General features: G+C 52.6%; 3 protein-coding genes and 1 pseudogene across 3 annotated transcripts; 1 reads left to right on the top strand and 3 right to left on the bottom strand.

Annotated features, from left to right (window-relative positions):
• Positions 1 to 3324: 3324 nt before the first annotated feature.
• Positions 3325 to 5180, bottom strand: LOC146768903 (uncharacterized; annotated as a pseudogene).
• On the top strand, positions 5172 to 6670 carry LOC146768904 (histone H2B 1.2-like). Its single transcript, XM_085640601.1, has one exon. It carries the CDS (start codon positions 5394 to 5396, stop codon positions 5889 to 5891), a length of 498 nt encoding a protein of 165 aa, XP_085496727.1. The 5' UTR covers positions 5172 to 5393; the 3' UTR covers positions 5892 to 6670.
• Positions 6671 to 6699: 29 nt separating this feature from the next.
• LOC146768905 (histone H3) lies at positions 6700 to 7440 on the bottom strand. The gene has a single exon (XM_085640603.1). The coding sequence runs from the start codon at positions 7137 to 7139 to the stop codon at positions 6729 to 6731; it is 411 nt and encodes a 136-aa protein (XP_085496729.1). The 5' UTR covers positions 7140 to 7440; the 3' UTR covers positions 6700 to 6728.
• Positions 7441 to 7595: 155 nt separating this feature from the next.
• On the bottom strand, positions 7596 to 8539 carry LOC146768906 (histone H1.3-like). Its single transcript, XM_085640602.1, has one exon. It carries the CDS (start codon positions 8537 to 8539, stop codon positions 7889 to 7891), a length of 651 nt encoding a protein of 216 aa, XP_085496728.1. The 3' UTR covers positions 7596 to 7888.
• Positions 8540 to 18478: the final 9939 nt, after the last annotated feature.

An 18478-nucleotide genomic window follows, 5' to 3' on the forward strand; every position in this document is an offset into this window, starting at 1 on the left:
GGAAGTAGGCCCAAGGCCTTGCAGGCCTTATTCTGATACTGTAAAGCACCTAATACACTTTCCTGAGTATGTGAAGTGTTTTATTTTCACACTTCCATCCAGGGGTAAACCCTGAAATCTCACCCTGCGCGGAGCTCCATAACCCTGGGTAGAAGGTGCGACTTCATCCCCTTGAAGCCTAACCCCTGCAAATGTCACAAGTATCAGTAAAACTGGTGCCAGGAGTCTGGAAGTAGGCCCAAGGCCTTGCAGGCCTCATTCTGATACTGTAAAGGAGCTAAATACACTTTCCTGAGTATGTGAAGTGTTTTATTTTCCCACCTGCAGCCAGGGGTGAACCCTGAAATCTCACCCTGCGCGGAGCTCCATGACCCTGGGTAGAAGGTGCGACTTCATCCCCTTGATGCCTAACACCTGCAAATGTCACAAGTATCAGTAAAACTGGTGCCAGGAGGCTGGAAGTAGGCCCAAGGCCTTGCATGCCTTATTCTGATACTGTAAAGCAGCTACATACACTTTCCTGAGTATGTGAAGTGTTTTATGTTCACACTTCCATCCAGGGGTAAACCCTGAAATCTCACTCTGCGCGGAGCTCCATAACCCTGGGTAGAAGGTGCGGCTTCATCCCCTTGAAGCCTAACCCCTGCAAATGTCACAAGTATCAGTAAATTGGTGCCAGGAGGCTGGAAGTAGGCCCAAGGCCTTGCAGGCCTTGTTCTGATACTGTAAAGGAGTGAAATGCACTTTACTGAGTATGCGAAGTGTTTTGTTTTCACCCCTGCAGCCAGGGGTGAAACCTGAAATCTTACCCTGCGCGGAGCTCCATAACCCTGGGTAGAAGGTGCGACTTCATCCCCTTGATGCCTAACACCTGCAAATGTCACAAGTATCAGTAAATTGGTGCCTGGAGGCTGGAAACACACCCAAGGCCTTGCAGGCCTTGTTCTGATGCTGTGAAGGAGTTAAATACACTTTACTGAGTCTGTGAAGTGTTTTGTTTTCACCCCTGCAGCCAGGGGTGAAACCTGAAATCTTACCCTGCGCGGAGCTCCATGACCCTGGTTAGAAGGCGCGACTTCATCCCCTTGAAGCCTAACAACTACGAATGTCACAAGTATCAGTAAAACTGGTGCCAGGAGGCTGGATGTAGGCCCAAGGCCTTGCAGGCCTTATTCTGATACTGTAAAGGAGTTAAATACACTTTCCTGAGTATGTGATGTGTTTTATTTTCACTCCTCCAGCCTGGGGCGAAGCCTGAAATCTTACCCTGCGTGGAGCTCCATGACCCTGGGTAGAAGGTGCGACTTCATCCCCTTGAAGCCTAACACCTGCAAATGTCACAAGTATCAGTAAAACTGGTGCCAGGAGGCTGGAAGTAGTCCCAAGGCCTTGCAGGCCTTATTCTGATACTGTAAAGCAGCTAAATACTCTTTCCTGAGTATGTGAAGTGTTTTATGTTCACACTTCCATCCAGGGGTGAACCCTGAAATCTCACCCTGCGCGGAGCTCCATAACCCTGGGTAGAAGGTGCGACTTCATCCCCATGATGCCTCACACCTGCAAATGTCACAAGTATCAGTAAATTGGTGCCTGGAGGCTGGAAACACACCCAAGACCTTGCAGGCCTTATTCTGATACTGTAAAGCAGCTAAATACACTTTCCTGAGTATGTGAAGTGTTTTATTTTCACACTTCCATCCGGGGGTAAACCCTGAAATCTCACCCTGCGCGGAGCTCCATAACCCTGGGTAGAAGGTGCGGCTTCATCCCCTTGAAGCCTAACCCCTGCAAATGTCACAAGTATCAGTAAATTGGTGCCTGGAGGCTGGAAACACACCCAAGGCCTTGCAGGCCTTGTTCTGATGCTGTGAAGGAGTTAAATACACTTTACTGAGTCTGTGAAGTGTTTTGTTTTCACCCCTGCAGCCAGGGGTGAAACCTGAAATCTTACCCTGCGCGGAGCTCCATAACCCTGGGTAGAAGGTGCGACTTCATCCCCTTGAAGCCTAACACCTTTAAATGTCACAAGTATCAGTAAAACTGGTGCCAGGAGGCTGGAAGTAGGCCCAAGGCCTTGCAGGCCTTGTTCTGATACTGTTAAGGGTTAAATAGACTGTACTGAGTATGTGAAGTGTTTTATTTTCGCACCACAGCCAGGGGTGAATCCTGAAATCTTACCCTGCGCGGAGCTCCATAACCCTGGGTAGAAGGTGCGACTTCATCCCCTTGAAGCCTAACACCTGCAAATGTCACAAGTATCAGTAAAATTGGTGCCTGGAGGCTGGAGGTAGGCCCAAGGCCTTGTTCTGATACTGTAAAGGGGTTAAATACACTTTGCTGAGTATGTGAAGTGTTGCGTTTTCACATCTCCAGCCCGGGGCGAAACTTGAAATCTTACCCTGCGCGGAGCTCCATAGCCCTGGGTAGAACGAGCTACTGTGTCCCCATAAACCTGTAAATTTCAAAATGTCATAAAAAGAACAAAACAAGCGCCTGGAGGCTAGAAATGGGCCCGAGACACTGAAGTCTTGGATCTGATAATGTAAAGGGCTTTATGTACCCTTTGAGTGAAGTATTTTTCCCACCTCCAGTCGAGGGGTAAATCCTGAAATATTACCCCAATTGGAGCACCCTGTGTAGAAAAAGTGACTTCGTCCCATTTGACCTAAAATTTTAGTATTTTTATTTTTATATTTTTTTTTAAACATTGTTAAAGGGGTGACTGGAGGCTACAAAATGGACCAGATACTGTGAAGGACGTTATTTCATTTTTGGGTGAAAAAAAATAAAAATATATGTATTTTATTAGGATTACGATTTTTTTTTTTTTGGGGGGCCCATCTCCAGCTGAGGGGGAAAACCTGAAATGTTACCCGAAGTGGAGCTCCATTGCCCCGGGTAGAAGTAGTGCCGTGGTCCCCTTGAACCAAAATGTCAACAAAACAATAATAAAAAAAAAAAAGCACTAAAACAGGTGCTTAGAGTCCCGAAATCGGTCACAAAAAAAATGAGGATCGCACACCCCATGGGCCTGCATGGGAACGCTCTATTTTACCGACTATTAAGCCCCCACGAAGTGGGGGCTTACAGCGCCCGAGCGAGAGACAAAAGTTAGAGGTAGCGCGGCCGTTCCGCCGCCCGGCCATCTGGTCGCGCAGCTCCGTGGGCCATCTGGTCGCGCAAATCGGCGACAAGATGGCCGGCCGCGCGGCCGCCGCCGCTAGCTCGAACCTTTGTCCCTCATTCGTGTTCTGTAAGCCCCCACTACGTGGGGGCTTAATAGTCGAGGGAAATGACCGGCCCTGGGCCGGGCCAAACTCGCCATGGGTCCCCAGTCCAGGGCTCCAGGATGGCGGGCCCCCGGGCCGGGCTATACCCGCCTTAGGTCCCAAGTACAGAGCTCCAGAATGGCGGGCCCCTGGGCCGGGCTATACCCGCCTTAGGTGGCCAGTACAGGGCTTCAGGACAGCGGGCCCCGTGGGCGGGACTAGGATGGACGCGGGGCTCCAGGAAGGTGCCCTGGCCCCAGGACAGTGCCTTGCATGGCGGTTTCGGAGAAATGCCCCCCTCACCCGACCGGCTGTGGGCCTACAAAGCAGGCCTGCCCTGCGGGATCCCTAGTGCATAGATACAGCTCTCCCATGACATCGTGGTCGGCTCTTAAAAGAGCCTTTGGGTTGGTGTTTTTTTTTCTCTTTCTTTCCGTGGGCAAGTCGAGAGTTTAACCGCCGAATCCGTAGAGGGTGCGGCCCTGGCGCTTCAGGGCGTAAACGACATCCATGGCGGTGACGGTCTTCCTCTTGGCGTGCTCGGTGTAGGTGACGGCGTCCCGGATCACATTCTCCAGGAAAACCTTCAGCACCCCGCGGGTCTCCTCGTAGATGAGGCCGGAGATGCGCTTGACCCCGCCACGGCGCGCCAGGCGGCGAATGGCCGGCTTGGTGATGCCCTGGATGTTGTCCCGGAGCACCTTGCGGTGCCTCTTGGCGCCGCCTTTGCCGAGCCCCTTCCCTCCTTTGCCGCGTCCAGACATGTTGTCCTGTCGGTACTGTGACTGAGCAGAAATGAGGAAACAGCCAGCGACGGCTGCTTATATGGAGGAGCTGCGGCGGACCGGCTAGGGCGCTCCAAGCGGCCCACGTGACTCAACGGAAGGCGAGGGGGAGCCCGCCCCTGGACCGCCCTCTGCAGGGAGCGGGGGGCTGGAGCGGCCGTTGCCGTTTGAAAAAGAGCGCGCTCCCAGCCGCCTCTTTGTCGTGGGCTCAGCAGCTGCCGCCGGGGCACGGATCACAGTCAAGCACACACACACGCCTCCCTTCCCGGCCCCCACTCATCACCGCGGCCCGCCTAACCCTGGCGCTCGGTGCCCGCTCCCACTATGAACAGCAGGCTCTGAAATGTTTTAATGGAGCCAACACATTAACGGCCTCACCGGCACCACCCCGCTGTGTGCGGCCGCCCGCAACCCCGTAACACTGTCCACAGGTCAGGCCCGGTCGTGGCAAGTCTGTAAACTGCCCCTATAAACACGTATTTATTTATTTTTACAAAAAGATTATTCTCGTCGGCCTCAAGCTCGGTTTTGGGACGGGGGCAGCATTTATGTGTCCGTCCGAGGGCTTGGGCATCCCTCCTATGTAGCGACGGTGCGGGCGCTGCCGCGACTATGAAGCCTGCCAGAGTAACACCTTGGCACGGATACGCTCTTTGATGGAGTCTGTGGTTGGCCCTGAAAAGAGCCTTTGTGTTTAGGGTGTGTTTCCACGGTGGTCTGCGGGCCTTTACTTGCTTGCTTTGCCCCCTGCCTTGTGGCTCTCGGTTTTCTTGGGCAGCAGCACGGCCTGGATGTTGGGCAGGACTCCTCCCTGGGCGATGGTGACTCGGCCCAGCAGCTTATTCAGCTCCTCGTCGTTGCGGATGGCCAGCTGGAGGTGTCTGGGGATGATGCGGGTCTTCTTGTTGTCACGGGCAGCGTTGCCGGCCAGCTCCAGGATCTCAGCGGTCAGGTACTCCAGGACTGCAGCCAAATAGACGGGGGCACCGGCGCCCACCCTCTCGGCGTAGCTTCCCTTCCGGAGTAACCTGTGCACACGGCCCACGGGGAACTGGAGCCCGGCTCTGGAAGAGCGTGTCTTGGCCTTAGCGCGGGCCTTTCCTCCTTGCTTTCCGCGTCCAGACATGGCGATCGATGCAGGGGCTCACTCACACAACAGAGAGATTAGTACTGCTGTTCGGCTCGACTCCGGCGATATAAAGACTTCGGGTGCGTCTGATTGGTTGACAGCTAGGCGCTGATAGTACTTCTCATTGGAGGGAGGAGGGCTTCTGTTTCACCAATCAGAGACCCAGAACCGCAGTACACTAGGAGGTGGGGGGCTTGCCTTTGCCTGCCAATGAGAAGGGAGAGCAGAGAAGCAGCTACTTTACACGCCCAGCCTATAAATACAAGTGCCGGGCTCGCCTGGCCTTATTTCTCTCGGCTCCACAGGAAGCGGTGCAGATTGTCGACCATGCCTGAACCAGCCAAGTCCGCGCCGGCTCCCAAGAAGGGCTCCAAGAAAGCGCTCTCCAAGCCGCCCAAGAAGGACGGGAAGAAGCGCAAGAGGAGCAGGAAGGAAAGCTATGCAATCTACATTTACAAAGTGATGAAGCAGGTGCACCCGGACACCGGCATCTCCTCTAAGGCCATGGGCATCATGAACTCCTTCGTGAACGACATCTTCGAGCGCATCGCCGGGGAGGCTTCCCGCCTGGCCCACTACAACTCGCGGCGCACCATCACCTCCCGGGAGATCCAGACCGCAGTGCGTCTGCTGCTGCCCGGAGAGCTGGCCAAGCACGCCGTGTCGGAGGGCACCAAGGCCGTCACCAAGTACACCAGCGCCAAGTAAGGCTTCGAGGCGCATCCCCAACTAACACAACGGCTCTTTTAAGGGCCAACCACGTCCTCCCCTAAGAGCTAATGTGCTTCTATTATGACCGGAGAAATAAGTGTTTTAAAAGGTAATGTTGAGCGCACAAGACCCGCTCTCACGGGTCTTGCTGCAGACCGAGGGACGATGGAGCAGGCAACCCGTTTTTAATAAACATGTTTATATGAATGAGCCCTCTCTTTGGGACCAAGTCTCACGTAAGCACTGTAATGTAACGATGACGTTAAATGAGCGAGGGACGATGGAGCAGGCAACCCGTTTTGCCTGTTTAAATAAACCTGTTTATATGAATGAGCCCTCTCTTTGGTACCAAGTGTCACATAAGCACTGTAATGTAACGATGACGTTAAATGAGCCCACGGGCTTATTGTTTTCGGCGACCAGTTTTAGTGTGTGCGGGTGTCACGTTGTGTTTGTACTTTAAGACCAAGGGCAACGGCAATAATCCGCCCCTGGGCAAGCGCTCCCGAAATCGGACACATGAACCCGATGTACCGGGAGCACAGATGCCCCACAGCGCTGGCTTGTGACCAGCGGATCCCAACACAACCCTCCACCCAAACAAAGCTCTTTATTAAACGATGGACACATTGAAGATGCGATTGTGCACTGTGAACACGGAGTGCTCTGGTCACCCAGTGCCGGTATAAGTTACCCAGTACTCGTGGTACTCTCAGCCAGCCCACCCACCCTAACCTGTAGAACATGCCATGGCAGATAAGAGAAGCTCGTATGTGACAGGGTGGTGGCCCTTAAAAGAGCCGTTGTGGTGGTTGTTCGGGTCGGCGTGTCTCCTTAGGCCCTCTCGCCTCGGATACGACGGGCCAGCTGGATGTCCTTGGGCATGATGGTCACCCTCTTGGCGTGGATGGCGCACAGGTTGGTGTCCTCGAAGAGCCCCACCAGGTAGGCCTCGCTGGCCTCTTGCAGGGCCATGACGGCGGAGCTCTGGAAGCGCAGGTCGGTCTTGAAGTCCTGGGCGATCTCCCTCACCAAGCGCTGGAAGGGCAGCTTGCGGATGAGGAGCTCGGTGGACTTCTGGTAGCGGCGGATCTCGCGGAGAGCCACAGTGCCGGGTCGGTAGCGGTGAGGCTTCTTGACGCCGCCGGTGGCAGGCGCGCTCTTGCGGGCAGCCTTGGTGGCCAGCTGCTTGCGAGGCGCTTTGCCGCCGGTGGACTTGCGGGCTGTCTGCTTGGTGCGGGCCATGGCGGGAGCGGTCTCTCTCAGCGACAAGCGAGGAAGAATGGAGTTCAAGCAGGCAAGAGCCCTATTTATGCACTCGAAGACGGAGGGCTGCTCTGGTTGGCTGAAGCGACCGCCCCACGTTTGAAAATAGCCCGCGGTGTGCAATGATTGGCCAATGAACCGGAGGCTGCAGCCTGTCTCTCCAATGAGCTGTGGAGAAAAAGACACCCTCCGATTGGATGATGTACGTTGGAGCCGTAGCCCGCGCTTGGGTCAGCCTTTGTCTCCGTGTCCATCCATAGTCACACGAACCACTCGCCCCCGGTCAACTGGGCGAGGAGCCCAGGATTTTATAAGTGTACTGCCCTTGGTCACCCTGGAACACGCCGCCGTTAACTGCGCTCGATTTCACGTTCACAATCGTCTGCTTTATGCAGACACCACTTCGAATCTGCCCGGATACAGTGAAAGCACCAAGGCACACGTTATTTCACATTTATTATAAACGGAGGTCTAATAAACTCCCAGACCCCCTTCTTTATTTGGTACACAGATTTCAATCCACGCAGCACCAAAAGAGCCGTTTACATGACCAAGATCACACACGGCACTCGCGTGCGGAAAGGTGCGCTATGGATTTACTGTGCCGTTTATTATTATAGAGAAGTGTGCACGCGGGGTGCAAGGGTGGGGACGAACAAGCTCTCTTCTGGACCGGGTGGATGGCTCTTAAAAGAGCCGTTGTGTTTGCAGTGTCTTGGTGCAAGCCCTTACTTCTTCTTGGGCGCTGCCTTCTTGGGCTTGGCTGCTTTGGGCTTGGCTGCCTTGGGTTTGACTACCTTGGCAGGGCTTTTCTTGGCCACTTTGGGCTTCGCCGCCTTGGCTTTCGCTGGGCTCTTGGCAGCCTTCTTGGCGGGGGCAGCCTTGGGCTTCTTGGGGCTCTTTGCTGCCGCAGGCTTCTTGACCTTCTTCGGGCTCTTCTTGACCCCCGCGGGAGCCTTTTTGGGCTTCTTGGCGGCAGGGGCAGCTTTCTTGGCCGCTGGTTTCTTGGTCTTGGCGGCCGCCTTCTTGGCCGCCTTCTTGCCCTCCAGCTGCTTCTTGTTCACCTTGAAGGATCCGGAGGCCCCGGTGCCCTTCAGCTGGGCCAGGGCGCCTTTGCTGACCAGGCTCTTGAGGGAGGCCTTGACCCGGCTCTTGTTCTTGTCCACATCGTAGCCCTCGGCGACCAGCCCCTTCTTCATGGCCGACAGGGAGACTCCCTTCCTCTCGGCAGAGGCGGTCACCACCTTCAGGATCAGATCGGCCACGCTGGGGCCGGAAGGCTTCTTGGCCTTGGAGGCCCCCGCTGTCTTCTTCTGCTGCTTTTTCTTGGGGGCGACCTCAGCGGGAGGCGCCGCGGCGGCTGGAGCGGTTTCGGCCATTGTAATGCGAGTCTCGGCGCGGGCGCTGTCACTGAACAGAAATGTCCCTCCCAAACCCGAGCCCCGTGAATATATACAGGGAGGAGCCGGCCTCTGATTGGTCCCGAGCAGACAGGGCTGTGCGAGGCACACTCGGCTCTTTGCTCCCAGCTGACTTTTGTGTTTCCTACCTTCGGATTATCCACGTTTTAAAACACAATCAGTTAAACACGCGCTTCCACGCATACATGACCAGGAGCCCAGCTTCGGCCCTCTCCCGGGCCTGCCCCCGTTTCGGATCCACCCCTCATCCCTGGCTTGTGATCCGCGGGGAGAATCGGCGCTCCCCCGACGGCGGGCGCCTCCATGCCTGAAATCCCGGGCTCCGGACCCCTTTTCCCCGGTCCTCTCTCGACTCCTGCGGCCGGGAGCGGCGGCCCGCGGGAGGGAGGGGGCTCCTGCAGGGAGCGGGCCCTGTGGCGTCACAGTGGGGCTGCGGGGGCCGCGGGGAGCGCGTTCTGGAACGGGCCGAAGTAACACAGGGCTCCGCCGGCCGAGCGCGGGGTGGAAACAATGCCAGGGAGCCCCTGGCACGGGGGCCAGGGGGCCCTCCCCGCGCGCCTGCACCCTCGGCTGTGGCACCCTCGGCTCGGGGCTTACAAGCAGCGGGGCACGGCCCTGGCTCCAGCCTCGCACGCATCACCAGGCGGCCGTGTGCTGGCAGCTTCACATGCAGGCAGAGAGCATTCACTGCCGAGCGCCGAGCCAGAGGAGGCGGGTGCAGACTCAATACAATAAATACACAGTGACACAATGAAGGAAGGCGGCCGAGTTAGGCCTACATGTTTTAAGACACCCCAAGTGAGAGCAGAGGGTGTGAATGCACCTGAAATGGTGACCCCAGTACCGGCATGGAGGCACTCTGCTGAGCTGATTTTTACAGCTGGAGCTAGGTGTACCTCTGAGGTGACATCTGTAGACAGAGTGAGTTACTGTATGTCAGACGCTGAGCCTATGACCGGGGAGGCCCACTGCGGAACTGAATAGTACAGTACAGAGTGAGGCCTGTGACTACCACTGTTCTACTGAGCCCTATCGCTGGAGTGGGGACCACTCCTGAATCCAATGGTATGTCACGAGGGAGACCTGAGACCAGAAATCATATTCTGCGCACTGTAGCCTGATCGAGGCCTGCTGCTAATTTGGATGGAGGTAGGGGAAGAAAACAAAACACTTCACAAAGTCCAGAACGCACATGAACACCATTCACAGTATCAGATCTTAGCCTTCAGGATCTCCGGCCCATCCCTAGCTTCCAGGTACATGTTTTAGTAATATTTGTGACATTTGGAGGTTTACAGCTTCAAGGGGATGAAGTCGCACCTTCTACCCAGGGTTATGGAGCTCCGCGCAGGGTGAGATTTCAGGGTTCACCCCTGGCTGGAGGTGTGAAAACAAAACAATCCACATAGTCACACCTCCAGCCAGGGGTGAACCCTGAAATCTCACCCTGCGCATAGCTCCATAACCCTGGGTAGAAGGTGCAACTACGTCCCCTTGAAGCTTATCTCCTCCAAAGGTCACAAAGTATCAGTAAAACTGGTGCCTGGAGGCTAGAAACACACCCAAGGCCATGCAGGTCTTGTTCTGATACTGTAACGGAGTTCACACCTCCAAACCTGAAATCGTACCCTGCGCGGAGCTCCATGACCCTGGGTACAAGGTGCGACTTCATCCCCTTGAAGCCTAACACCTTAAAATGTCACAAAGTATCAGTAATACTGGTGCCTGGAGGCTGGAAGTAGGCCCAAGGCCTTGCAGGCCTTATTCTGATACTGTAAAGGAGTTAAATACACTTTCCTGAGTATGTGAAGTGTTTTATTTTCACTCCTCCAGCCTGGGGTGAAGCCTGAAATCTTACCCTGCGCGGAGCTCCATGACACTGGGTACAAGGTGTGACTTCATCCCCTTGAAGCTTAACACCTTAAAATGTCACAAAGTATCAGTAATACTGGTGCCTGGAGGCTGGAAGTAGGCCCAAGGCCTTGCAGGCCTTATTCTGATACGGTAAAGGAGTTAATTACACTTTCCGGAGTATGTGAAGTGTTTTATTGTCACACCTCAAGCCTGGGGTGAACCCTGAAATCTCACCCTGCGCGGAGCTCCATGACCCTGGGTAGAAGGTGCAACTTCATCCCCTTGAAGCCTAACACCTGCAAATGTCACAAGTATCAGTAAAACTGGTGCCAGGAGGCTCGAAGTAGGCCCAAGGACTTGCAGGCCTTATTCTGATACTGTAAAGGAGATAAATACACTTTCCTGAGTATGTGAAGTGTTTTATTTTCACTCCTCCAGCCTGGGGTAAACCCTGAAATCTCACTCTGCGCGGAGCTCCATAACCCTGGGTAGAAGGTGCGGCTTCATCCCCTTGAAGCCTAACCCCTGCAAATGTCACAAGTATCAGTAAATTGGTGCCAGGAGGCTGGAAGTAGGCCCAAGGCCTTGCAGGCCTTGTTCTGATACTGTAAAGGAGTGAAATGCACTTTACTGAGTATGCGAAGTGTTTTGTTTTCACCCCTGCAGCCAGGGGTGAAACCTGAAATCTTACCCTGCGCGGAGCTCCATAACCCTGGGTAGAAGGTGCGACTTCATCCCCTTGATGCCTAACACCTGCAAATGTCACAAGTATCAGTAAATTGGTGCCTGGAGGCTGGAAACACACCCAAGGCCTTGCAGGCCTTGTTCTGATGCTGTGAAGGAGTTAAATACACTTTACTGAGTCTGTGAAGTGTTTTGTTTTCACCCCTGCAGCCAGGGGTGAAACCTGAAATCTTACCCTGCGCGGAGCTCCATGACCCTGGGTAGAAGGCGCGACTTCATCCCCTTGAAGCCTAACAACTACAAATGTCACAAGTATCAGTAAAACTGGTGCCAGGAGGCTGGATGTAGGCCCAAGGCCTTGCAGGCCTTATTCTGATACTGTAAAGGAGTTAAATACACTTTCCTGAGTATGTGATGTGTTTTATTTTCACTCCTCCAGCCTGGGGCGAAGCCTGAAATCTTACCCTGCGTGGAGCTCCATGACCCTGGGTAGAAGGTGCGACTTCATCCCCTTGAAGCCTAACACCTGCAAATGTCACAAGTATCAGTAAAACTGGTGCCAGGAGGCTGGAAGTAGTCCCAAGGCCTTGCAGGCCTTATTCTGATACTGTAAAGCAGCTAAATACTCTTTCCTGAGTATGTGAAGTGTTTTATGTTCACACTTCCATCCAGGGGTGAACCCTGAAATCTCACCCTGCGCGGAGCTCCATAACCCTGGGTAGAAGGTGCGACTTCATCCCCATGATGCCTCACACCTGCAAATGTCACAAGTATCAGTAAATTGGTGCCTGGAGGCTGGAAACACACCCAAGACCTTGCAGGCCTTGTTTTGATGCTGTGAAGGAGTTAAATACACTTTACTGAGTCTGTGAAGTGTTTTGTTTTCACACCTGCAGCCGGGGGTGAAACCTGAAATCTTACCCTGCGCGGAGCTCCATAAACCTGGGTAGAAGGTGCGACTTCATCCCCTTGAAGCCTAACACCTGCAAATGTCACAAGTATCAGTAAAACTGGTGCCAGGAGTCTGGAAGTAGGCCCAAGGCCTTGCAGGCCTCATTCTGATACTGTAAAGGAGCTAAATACACTTTCCTGAGTATGTGAAGTGTTTTATTTTCCCACCTGCAGCCAGGGGTGAACCCTGAAATCTCACCCTGCGCGGAGCTCCATGACCCTGGGTAGAAGGTGCGACTTCATCCCCTTGATGCCTAACACCTGCAAATGTCACAAGTATCAGTAAAACTGGTGCCAGGAGGCTGGAAGTAGGCCCAAGGCCTTGCATGCCTTATTCTGATACTGTAAAGCAGCTACATACACTTTCCTGAGTATGTGAAGTGTTTTATGTTCACACTTCCATCCAGGGGTAAACCCTGAAATCTCACCCTGCGCGGAGCTCCATAACCCTGGGTAGAAGGTGCGACTTCATCCCCTTGAAGCCTAACCCCTGCAAATGTCACAAGTATCAGTAAACTGGTGCCAGGAGGCTGGAAGTAGGCCCAAGGCCTTGCAGGCCTTATTCTGATACTGTAAAGCACCTAATACACTTTCCTGAGTATGTGAAGTGTTTTATTTTCACACTTCCATCCAGGGGTAAACCCTGAAATCTCACCCTGCGCGGAGCTCCATAACCCTGGGTAGAAGGTGCGACTTCATCCCCTTGAAGCCTAACCCCTGCAAATGTCACAAGTATCAGTAAAACTGGTGCCAGGAGTCTGGAAGTAGGCCCAAGGCCTTGCAGGCCTCATTCTGATACTGTAAAGGAGCTAAATACACTTTCCTGAGTATGTGAAGTGTTTTATTTTCCCACCTGCAGCCAGGGGTGAACCCTGAAATCTCACCCTGCGCGGAGCTCCATGACCCTGGGTAGAAGGTGCGACTTCATCCCCTTGATGCCTAACACCTGCAAATGTCACAAGTATCAGTAAAACTGGTGCCAGGAGGCTGGAAGTAGGCCCAAGGCCTTGCATGCCTTATTCTGATACTGTAAAGCAGCTACATACACTTTCCTGAGTATGTGAAGTGTTTTATGTTCACACTTCCATCCAGGGGTAAACCCTGAAATCTCACTCTGCGCGGAGCTCCATAACCCTGGGTAGAAGGTGCGGCTTCATCCCCTTGAAGCCTAACCCCTGCAAATGTCACAAGTATCAGTAAATTGGTGCCAGGAGGCTGGAAGTAGGCCCAAGGCCTTGCAGGCCTTGTTCTGATACTGTAAAGGAGTGAAATGCACTTTACTGAGTATGCGAAGTGTTTTGTTTTCACCCCTGCAGCCAGGGGTGAAACCTGAAATCTTACCCTGCGCGGAGCTCCATAACCCTGGGTAGAAGGTGCGACTTCATCCCCTTGATGCCTAACACCTGCAAATGTCACAAGTATCAGTAAATTGGTGCCTGGAGGCTGGAAACACACCCAAGGCCTTGCAGGCCTTGTTCTGATGCTGTGAAGGAGTTAAATACACTTTACTGAGTCTGTGAAGTGTTTTGTTTTCACCCCTGCAGCCAGGGGTGAAACCTGAAATCTTACCCTGCGCGGAGCTCCATGACCCTGGGTAGAAGGCGCGACTTCATCCCCTTGAAGCCTAACACCTGCAAATGTCACAAGTATCAGAAAAACTGGTGCCAGGAGGCTGGAAGTAGGCCCAAGGCCTTGCAGGCCCTATTCTGATACTGGAAAGGAGATAAAAACACTTTCCTGAGAATGTGAAGTGTTTTATTTTCTCAGCTCAAGCCTGGGGTGAACCCTGAAATCTTACCCTGCGCGGAGCTCCATAAACCTGGGTAGAAGGTGCGACTTCATCCCCTTGAAGCCTAAAACCTGCAAATGTCACAAAGTATCAGTAAAACTAGTGCCAGGATGCTGGAAACACACACACGGCCTTGCAGGCCTCATTCTGATACTGTAAAGGAGCTAAATACACTTTCCTGAGTATGTGAAGTGTTTTATTTTCCCACCTGCAGCCAGGGGTGAACCCTGAAATCTCACCCTGCGCGGAGCTCCATGACCCTGGGTAGAAGGTGCGACTTCATCCCCTTGATGCCTAACACCTGCAAATGTCACAAGTATCAGTAAAACTGGTGCCAGGAGGCTGGAAGTAGGCCCAAGGCCTTGCATGCCTTATTCTGATACTGTAAAGCAGCTACATACACTTTCCTGAGTATGTGAAGTGTTTTATGTTCACACTTCCATCCAGGGGTAAACCCTGAAATCTCACCCTGCGCGGAGCTCCATAACCCTGGGTAGAAGGTGCGACTTCATCCCCTTGAAGCCTAACCCCTGCAAATGTCACAAGTATCAGTAAACTGGTGCCAGGAGGCTGGAAGTAGGCCCAAGGCCTTGCAGGCCTTATTCTGATACTGTAAAGCACCTAATACACTTTCCTGAGTATGTGAAGTGTTTTATTTTCACACTTCCATCCAGGGGTAAACCCTGAAATCTCACCCTGCGCGGAGCTCCATAACCCTGGGTAGAAGGTGCGACTTCATCCCCTTGAAGCCTAACCCCTGCAAATGTCACAAGTATCAGTAAAACTGGTGCCAGGAGTCTGGAAGTAGGCCCAAGGCCTTGCAGGCCTCATTCTGATACTGTAAAGGAGCTAAATACACTTTCCTGAGTATGTGAAGTGTTTTATTTTCCCACCTGCAGCCAGGGGTGAACCCTGAAATCTCACCCTGCGCGGAGCTCCATGACCCTGGGTAGAAGGTGCGACTTCATCCCCTTGATGCCTAACACCTGCAAATGTCACAAGTATCAGTAAAACTGGTGCCAGGAGGCTGGAAGTAGGCCCAAGGCCTTGCATGCCTTATTCTGATACTGTAAAGCAGCTACATACACTTTCCTGAGTATGTGAAGTGTTTTATGTTCACACTTCCATCCAGGGGTAAACCCTGAAATCTCACTCTGCGCGGAGCTCCATAACCCTGGGTAGAAGGTGCGGCTTCATCCCCTTGAAGCCTAACCCCTGCAAATGTCACAAGTATCAGTAAATTGGTGCCAGGAGGCTGGAAGTAGGCCCAAGGCCTTGCAGGCCTTGTTCTGATACTGTAAAGGAGTGAAATGCACTTTACTGAGTATGCGAAGTGTTTTGTTTTCACCCCTGCAGCCAGGGGTGAAACCTGAAATCTTACCCTGCGCGGAGCTCCATAACCCTGGGTAGAAGGTGCGACTTCATCCCCTTGATGCCTAACACCTGCAAATGTCACAAGTATCAGTAAATTGGTGCCTGGAGGCTGGAAACACACCCAAGGCCTTGCAGGCCTTGTTCTGATGCTGTGAAGGAGTTAAATACACTTTACTGAGTCTGTGAAGTGTTTTGTTTTCACCCCTGCAGCCAGGGGTGAAACCTGAAATCTTACCCTGCGCGGAGCTCCATGACCCTGGGTAGAAGGCGCGACTTCATCCCCTTGAAGCCTAACACCTGCAAATGTCACAAGTATCAGAAAAACTGGTGCCAGGAGGCTGGAAGTAGGCCCAAGGCCTTGCAGGCCCTATTCTGATACTGGAAAGGAGATAAAAACACTTTCCTGAGAATGTGAAGTGTTTTATTTTCTCAGCTCAAGCCTGGGGTGAACCCTGAAATCTTACCCTGCGCGGAGCTCCATAAACCTGGGTAGAAGGTGCGACTTCATCCCCTTGAAGCCTAAAACCTGCAAATGTCACAAAGTATCAGTAAAACTAGTGCCAGGATGCTGGAAACACACACACGGCCTTGCAGGCCTCATTCTGATACTGTAAAGGAGCTAAATACACTTTCCTGAGTATGTGAAGTGTTTTATTTTCCCACCTGCAGCCAGGGGTGAACCCTGAAATCTCACCCTGCGCGGAGCTCCATGACCCTGGGTAGAAGGTGCGACTTCATCCCCTTGATGCCTAACACCTGCAAATGTCACAAGTATCAGTAAAACTGGTGCCAGGAGGCTGGAAGTAGGCCCAAGGCCTTGCATGCCTTATTCTGATACTGTAAAGCAGCTACATACACTTTCCTGAGTATGTGAAGTGTTTTATGTTCACACTTCCATCCAGGGGTAAACCCTGAAATCTCACCCTGCGCGGAGCTCCATAACCCTGGGTAGAAGGTGCGACTTCATCCCCTTGAAGCCTAACCCCTGCAAATGTCACAAGTATCAGTAAACTGGTGCCAGGAGGCTGGAAGTAGGCCCAAGGCCTTGCAGGCCTTATTCTGATACTGTAAAGCACCTAATACACTTTCCTGAGTATGTGAAGTGTTTTATTTTCACACTTCCATCCAGGGGTAAACCCTGAAATCTCACCCTGCGCGGAGCTCCATAACCCTGGGTAGAAGGTGCGACTTCATCCCCTTGAAGCCTAACCCCTGCAAATGTCACAAGTATCAGTAAAACTGGTGCCAGGAGTCTGGAAGTAGGCCCAAGGCCTTGCAGGCCTCATTCTGATACTGTAAAGGAGCTAAATACACTTTCCTGAGTATGTGAAGTGTTTTATTTTCCCACCTGCAGCCAGGGGTGAACCCTGAAATCTCACCCTGCGCGGAGCTCCATGACCCTGGGTAGAAGGTGCGACTTCATCCCCTTGATGCCTAACACCTGCAAATGTCACAAGTATCAGTAAAACTGGTGCCAGGAGGCTGGAAGTAGGCCCAAGGCCTTGCATGCCTTATTCTGATACTGTAAAGCAGCTACATACACTTTCCTGAGTATGTGAAGTGTTTTATGTTCACACTTCCATCCAGGGGTAAACCCTGAAATCTCACTCTGCGCGGAGCTCCATAACCCTGGGTAGAAGGTGCGGCTTCATCCCCTTGAAGCCTAACCCCTGCAAATGTCACAAGTATCAGTAAATTGGTGCCAGGAGGCTGGAAGTAGGCCCAAGGCCTTGCAGGCCTTGTTCTGATACTGTAAAGGAGTGAAATGCACTTTACTGAGTATGCGAAGTGTTTTGTTTTCACCCCTGCAGCCAGGGGTGAAACCTGAAATCTTACCCTGCGCGGAGCTCCATAACCCTGGGTAGAAGGTGCGACTTCATCCCCTTGATGCCTAACACCTGCAAATGTCACAAGTATCAGTAAATTGGTGCCTGGAGGCTGGAAACACACCCAAGGCCTTGCAGGCCTTGTTCTGATGCTGTGAAGGAGTTAAATACACTTTACTGAGTCTGTGAAGTGTTTTGTTTTCACCCCTGCAGCCAGGGGTGAAACCTGAAATCTTACCCTGCGCGGAGCTCCATGACCCTGGGTAGAAGGCGCGACTTCATCCCCTTGAAGCCTAACACCTGCAAATGTCACAAGTATCAGAAAAACTGGTGCCAGGAGGCTGGAAGTAGGCCCAAGGCCTTGCAGGCCCTATTCTGATACTGGAAAGGAGATAAAAACACTTTCCTGAGAATGTGAAGTGTTTTATTTTCTCAGCTCAAGCCTGGGGTGAACCCTGAAATCTTACCCTGCGCGGAGCTCCATAAACCTGGGTAGAAGGTGCGACTTCATCCCCTTGAAGCCTAAAACCTGCAAATGTCACAAAGTATCAGTAAAACTAGTGCCAGGATGCTGGAAACACACACACGGCCTTGCAGGCCTTATTCTGATACTGTAAAGGAGTTAAATACACTTTCCTGAGTATGTGAAGTGTTTTATTTTCACTCCTCGAGCCTGGGGTGAAGCCTGAAATCTTACCCTGCGCGGAGCTCCATGACCCTGGGTACAAGGTGTGACTTCATCCCCTTGAAGCTTAACACCTTAAAATGTCACAAGTATCAGTAAATTGGTGCCTGGAGGCTGGAAACACACACACAGCCTTGCAGGCCTTATTCTGATACTGTAAAGGAGTTAAATACACTTTACTGAGTCTGTGAAGTGTTTTGTTTTCACCCCTGCAGCCAGGGGTGAAACCTGAAATCTTACCCTGCGCGGAGCTCCATAACCCTGGGTAGAAGGTGCGACTTCATCCCCATGATGCCTCACACCTGCAAATGTCACAAGTATCAGTAAATTGGTGCCTGGAGGCTGGAAACACACCCAAGACCTTGCAGGCCTTGTTCTGATGCTGTGAAGGAGTTAAATACACTTTACTGAGTCTGTGAAGTGTTTTGTTTTCACACCTGCAGCCGGGGGTGAAACCTGAAATCTTACCCTGCGCGGAGCTCCATAAACCTGGGTAGAAGGTGCGACTTCATCCCCTTGAAGCCTAACACCTGCAAATGTCACAAGTATCAGTAAAACTGGTGCCAGGAGTCTGGAAGTAGGCCCAAGGCCTTGCAGGCCTCATTCTGATACTGTAAAGGAGCTAAATACACTTTCCTGAGTATGTGAAGTGTTTTATTTTCCTACCTGCAGCCAGGGGTGAACCCTGAAATCTCACCCTGCGCGGAGCTCCATGACCCTGGGTAGAAGGTGCG

The sequence above is a fragment of the Triturus cristatus genome, unplaced genomic scaffold (genome assembly GCF_964204655.1).
Source record: "Triturus cristatus unplaced genomic scaffold, aTriCri1.1 SCAFFOLD_292, whole genome shotgun sequence".
Lineage (NCBI taxonomy): Eukaryota > Metazoa > Chordata > Amphibia > Caudata > Salamandridae > Triturus > Triturus cristatus.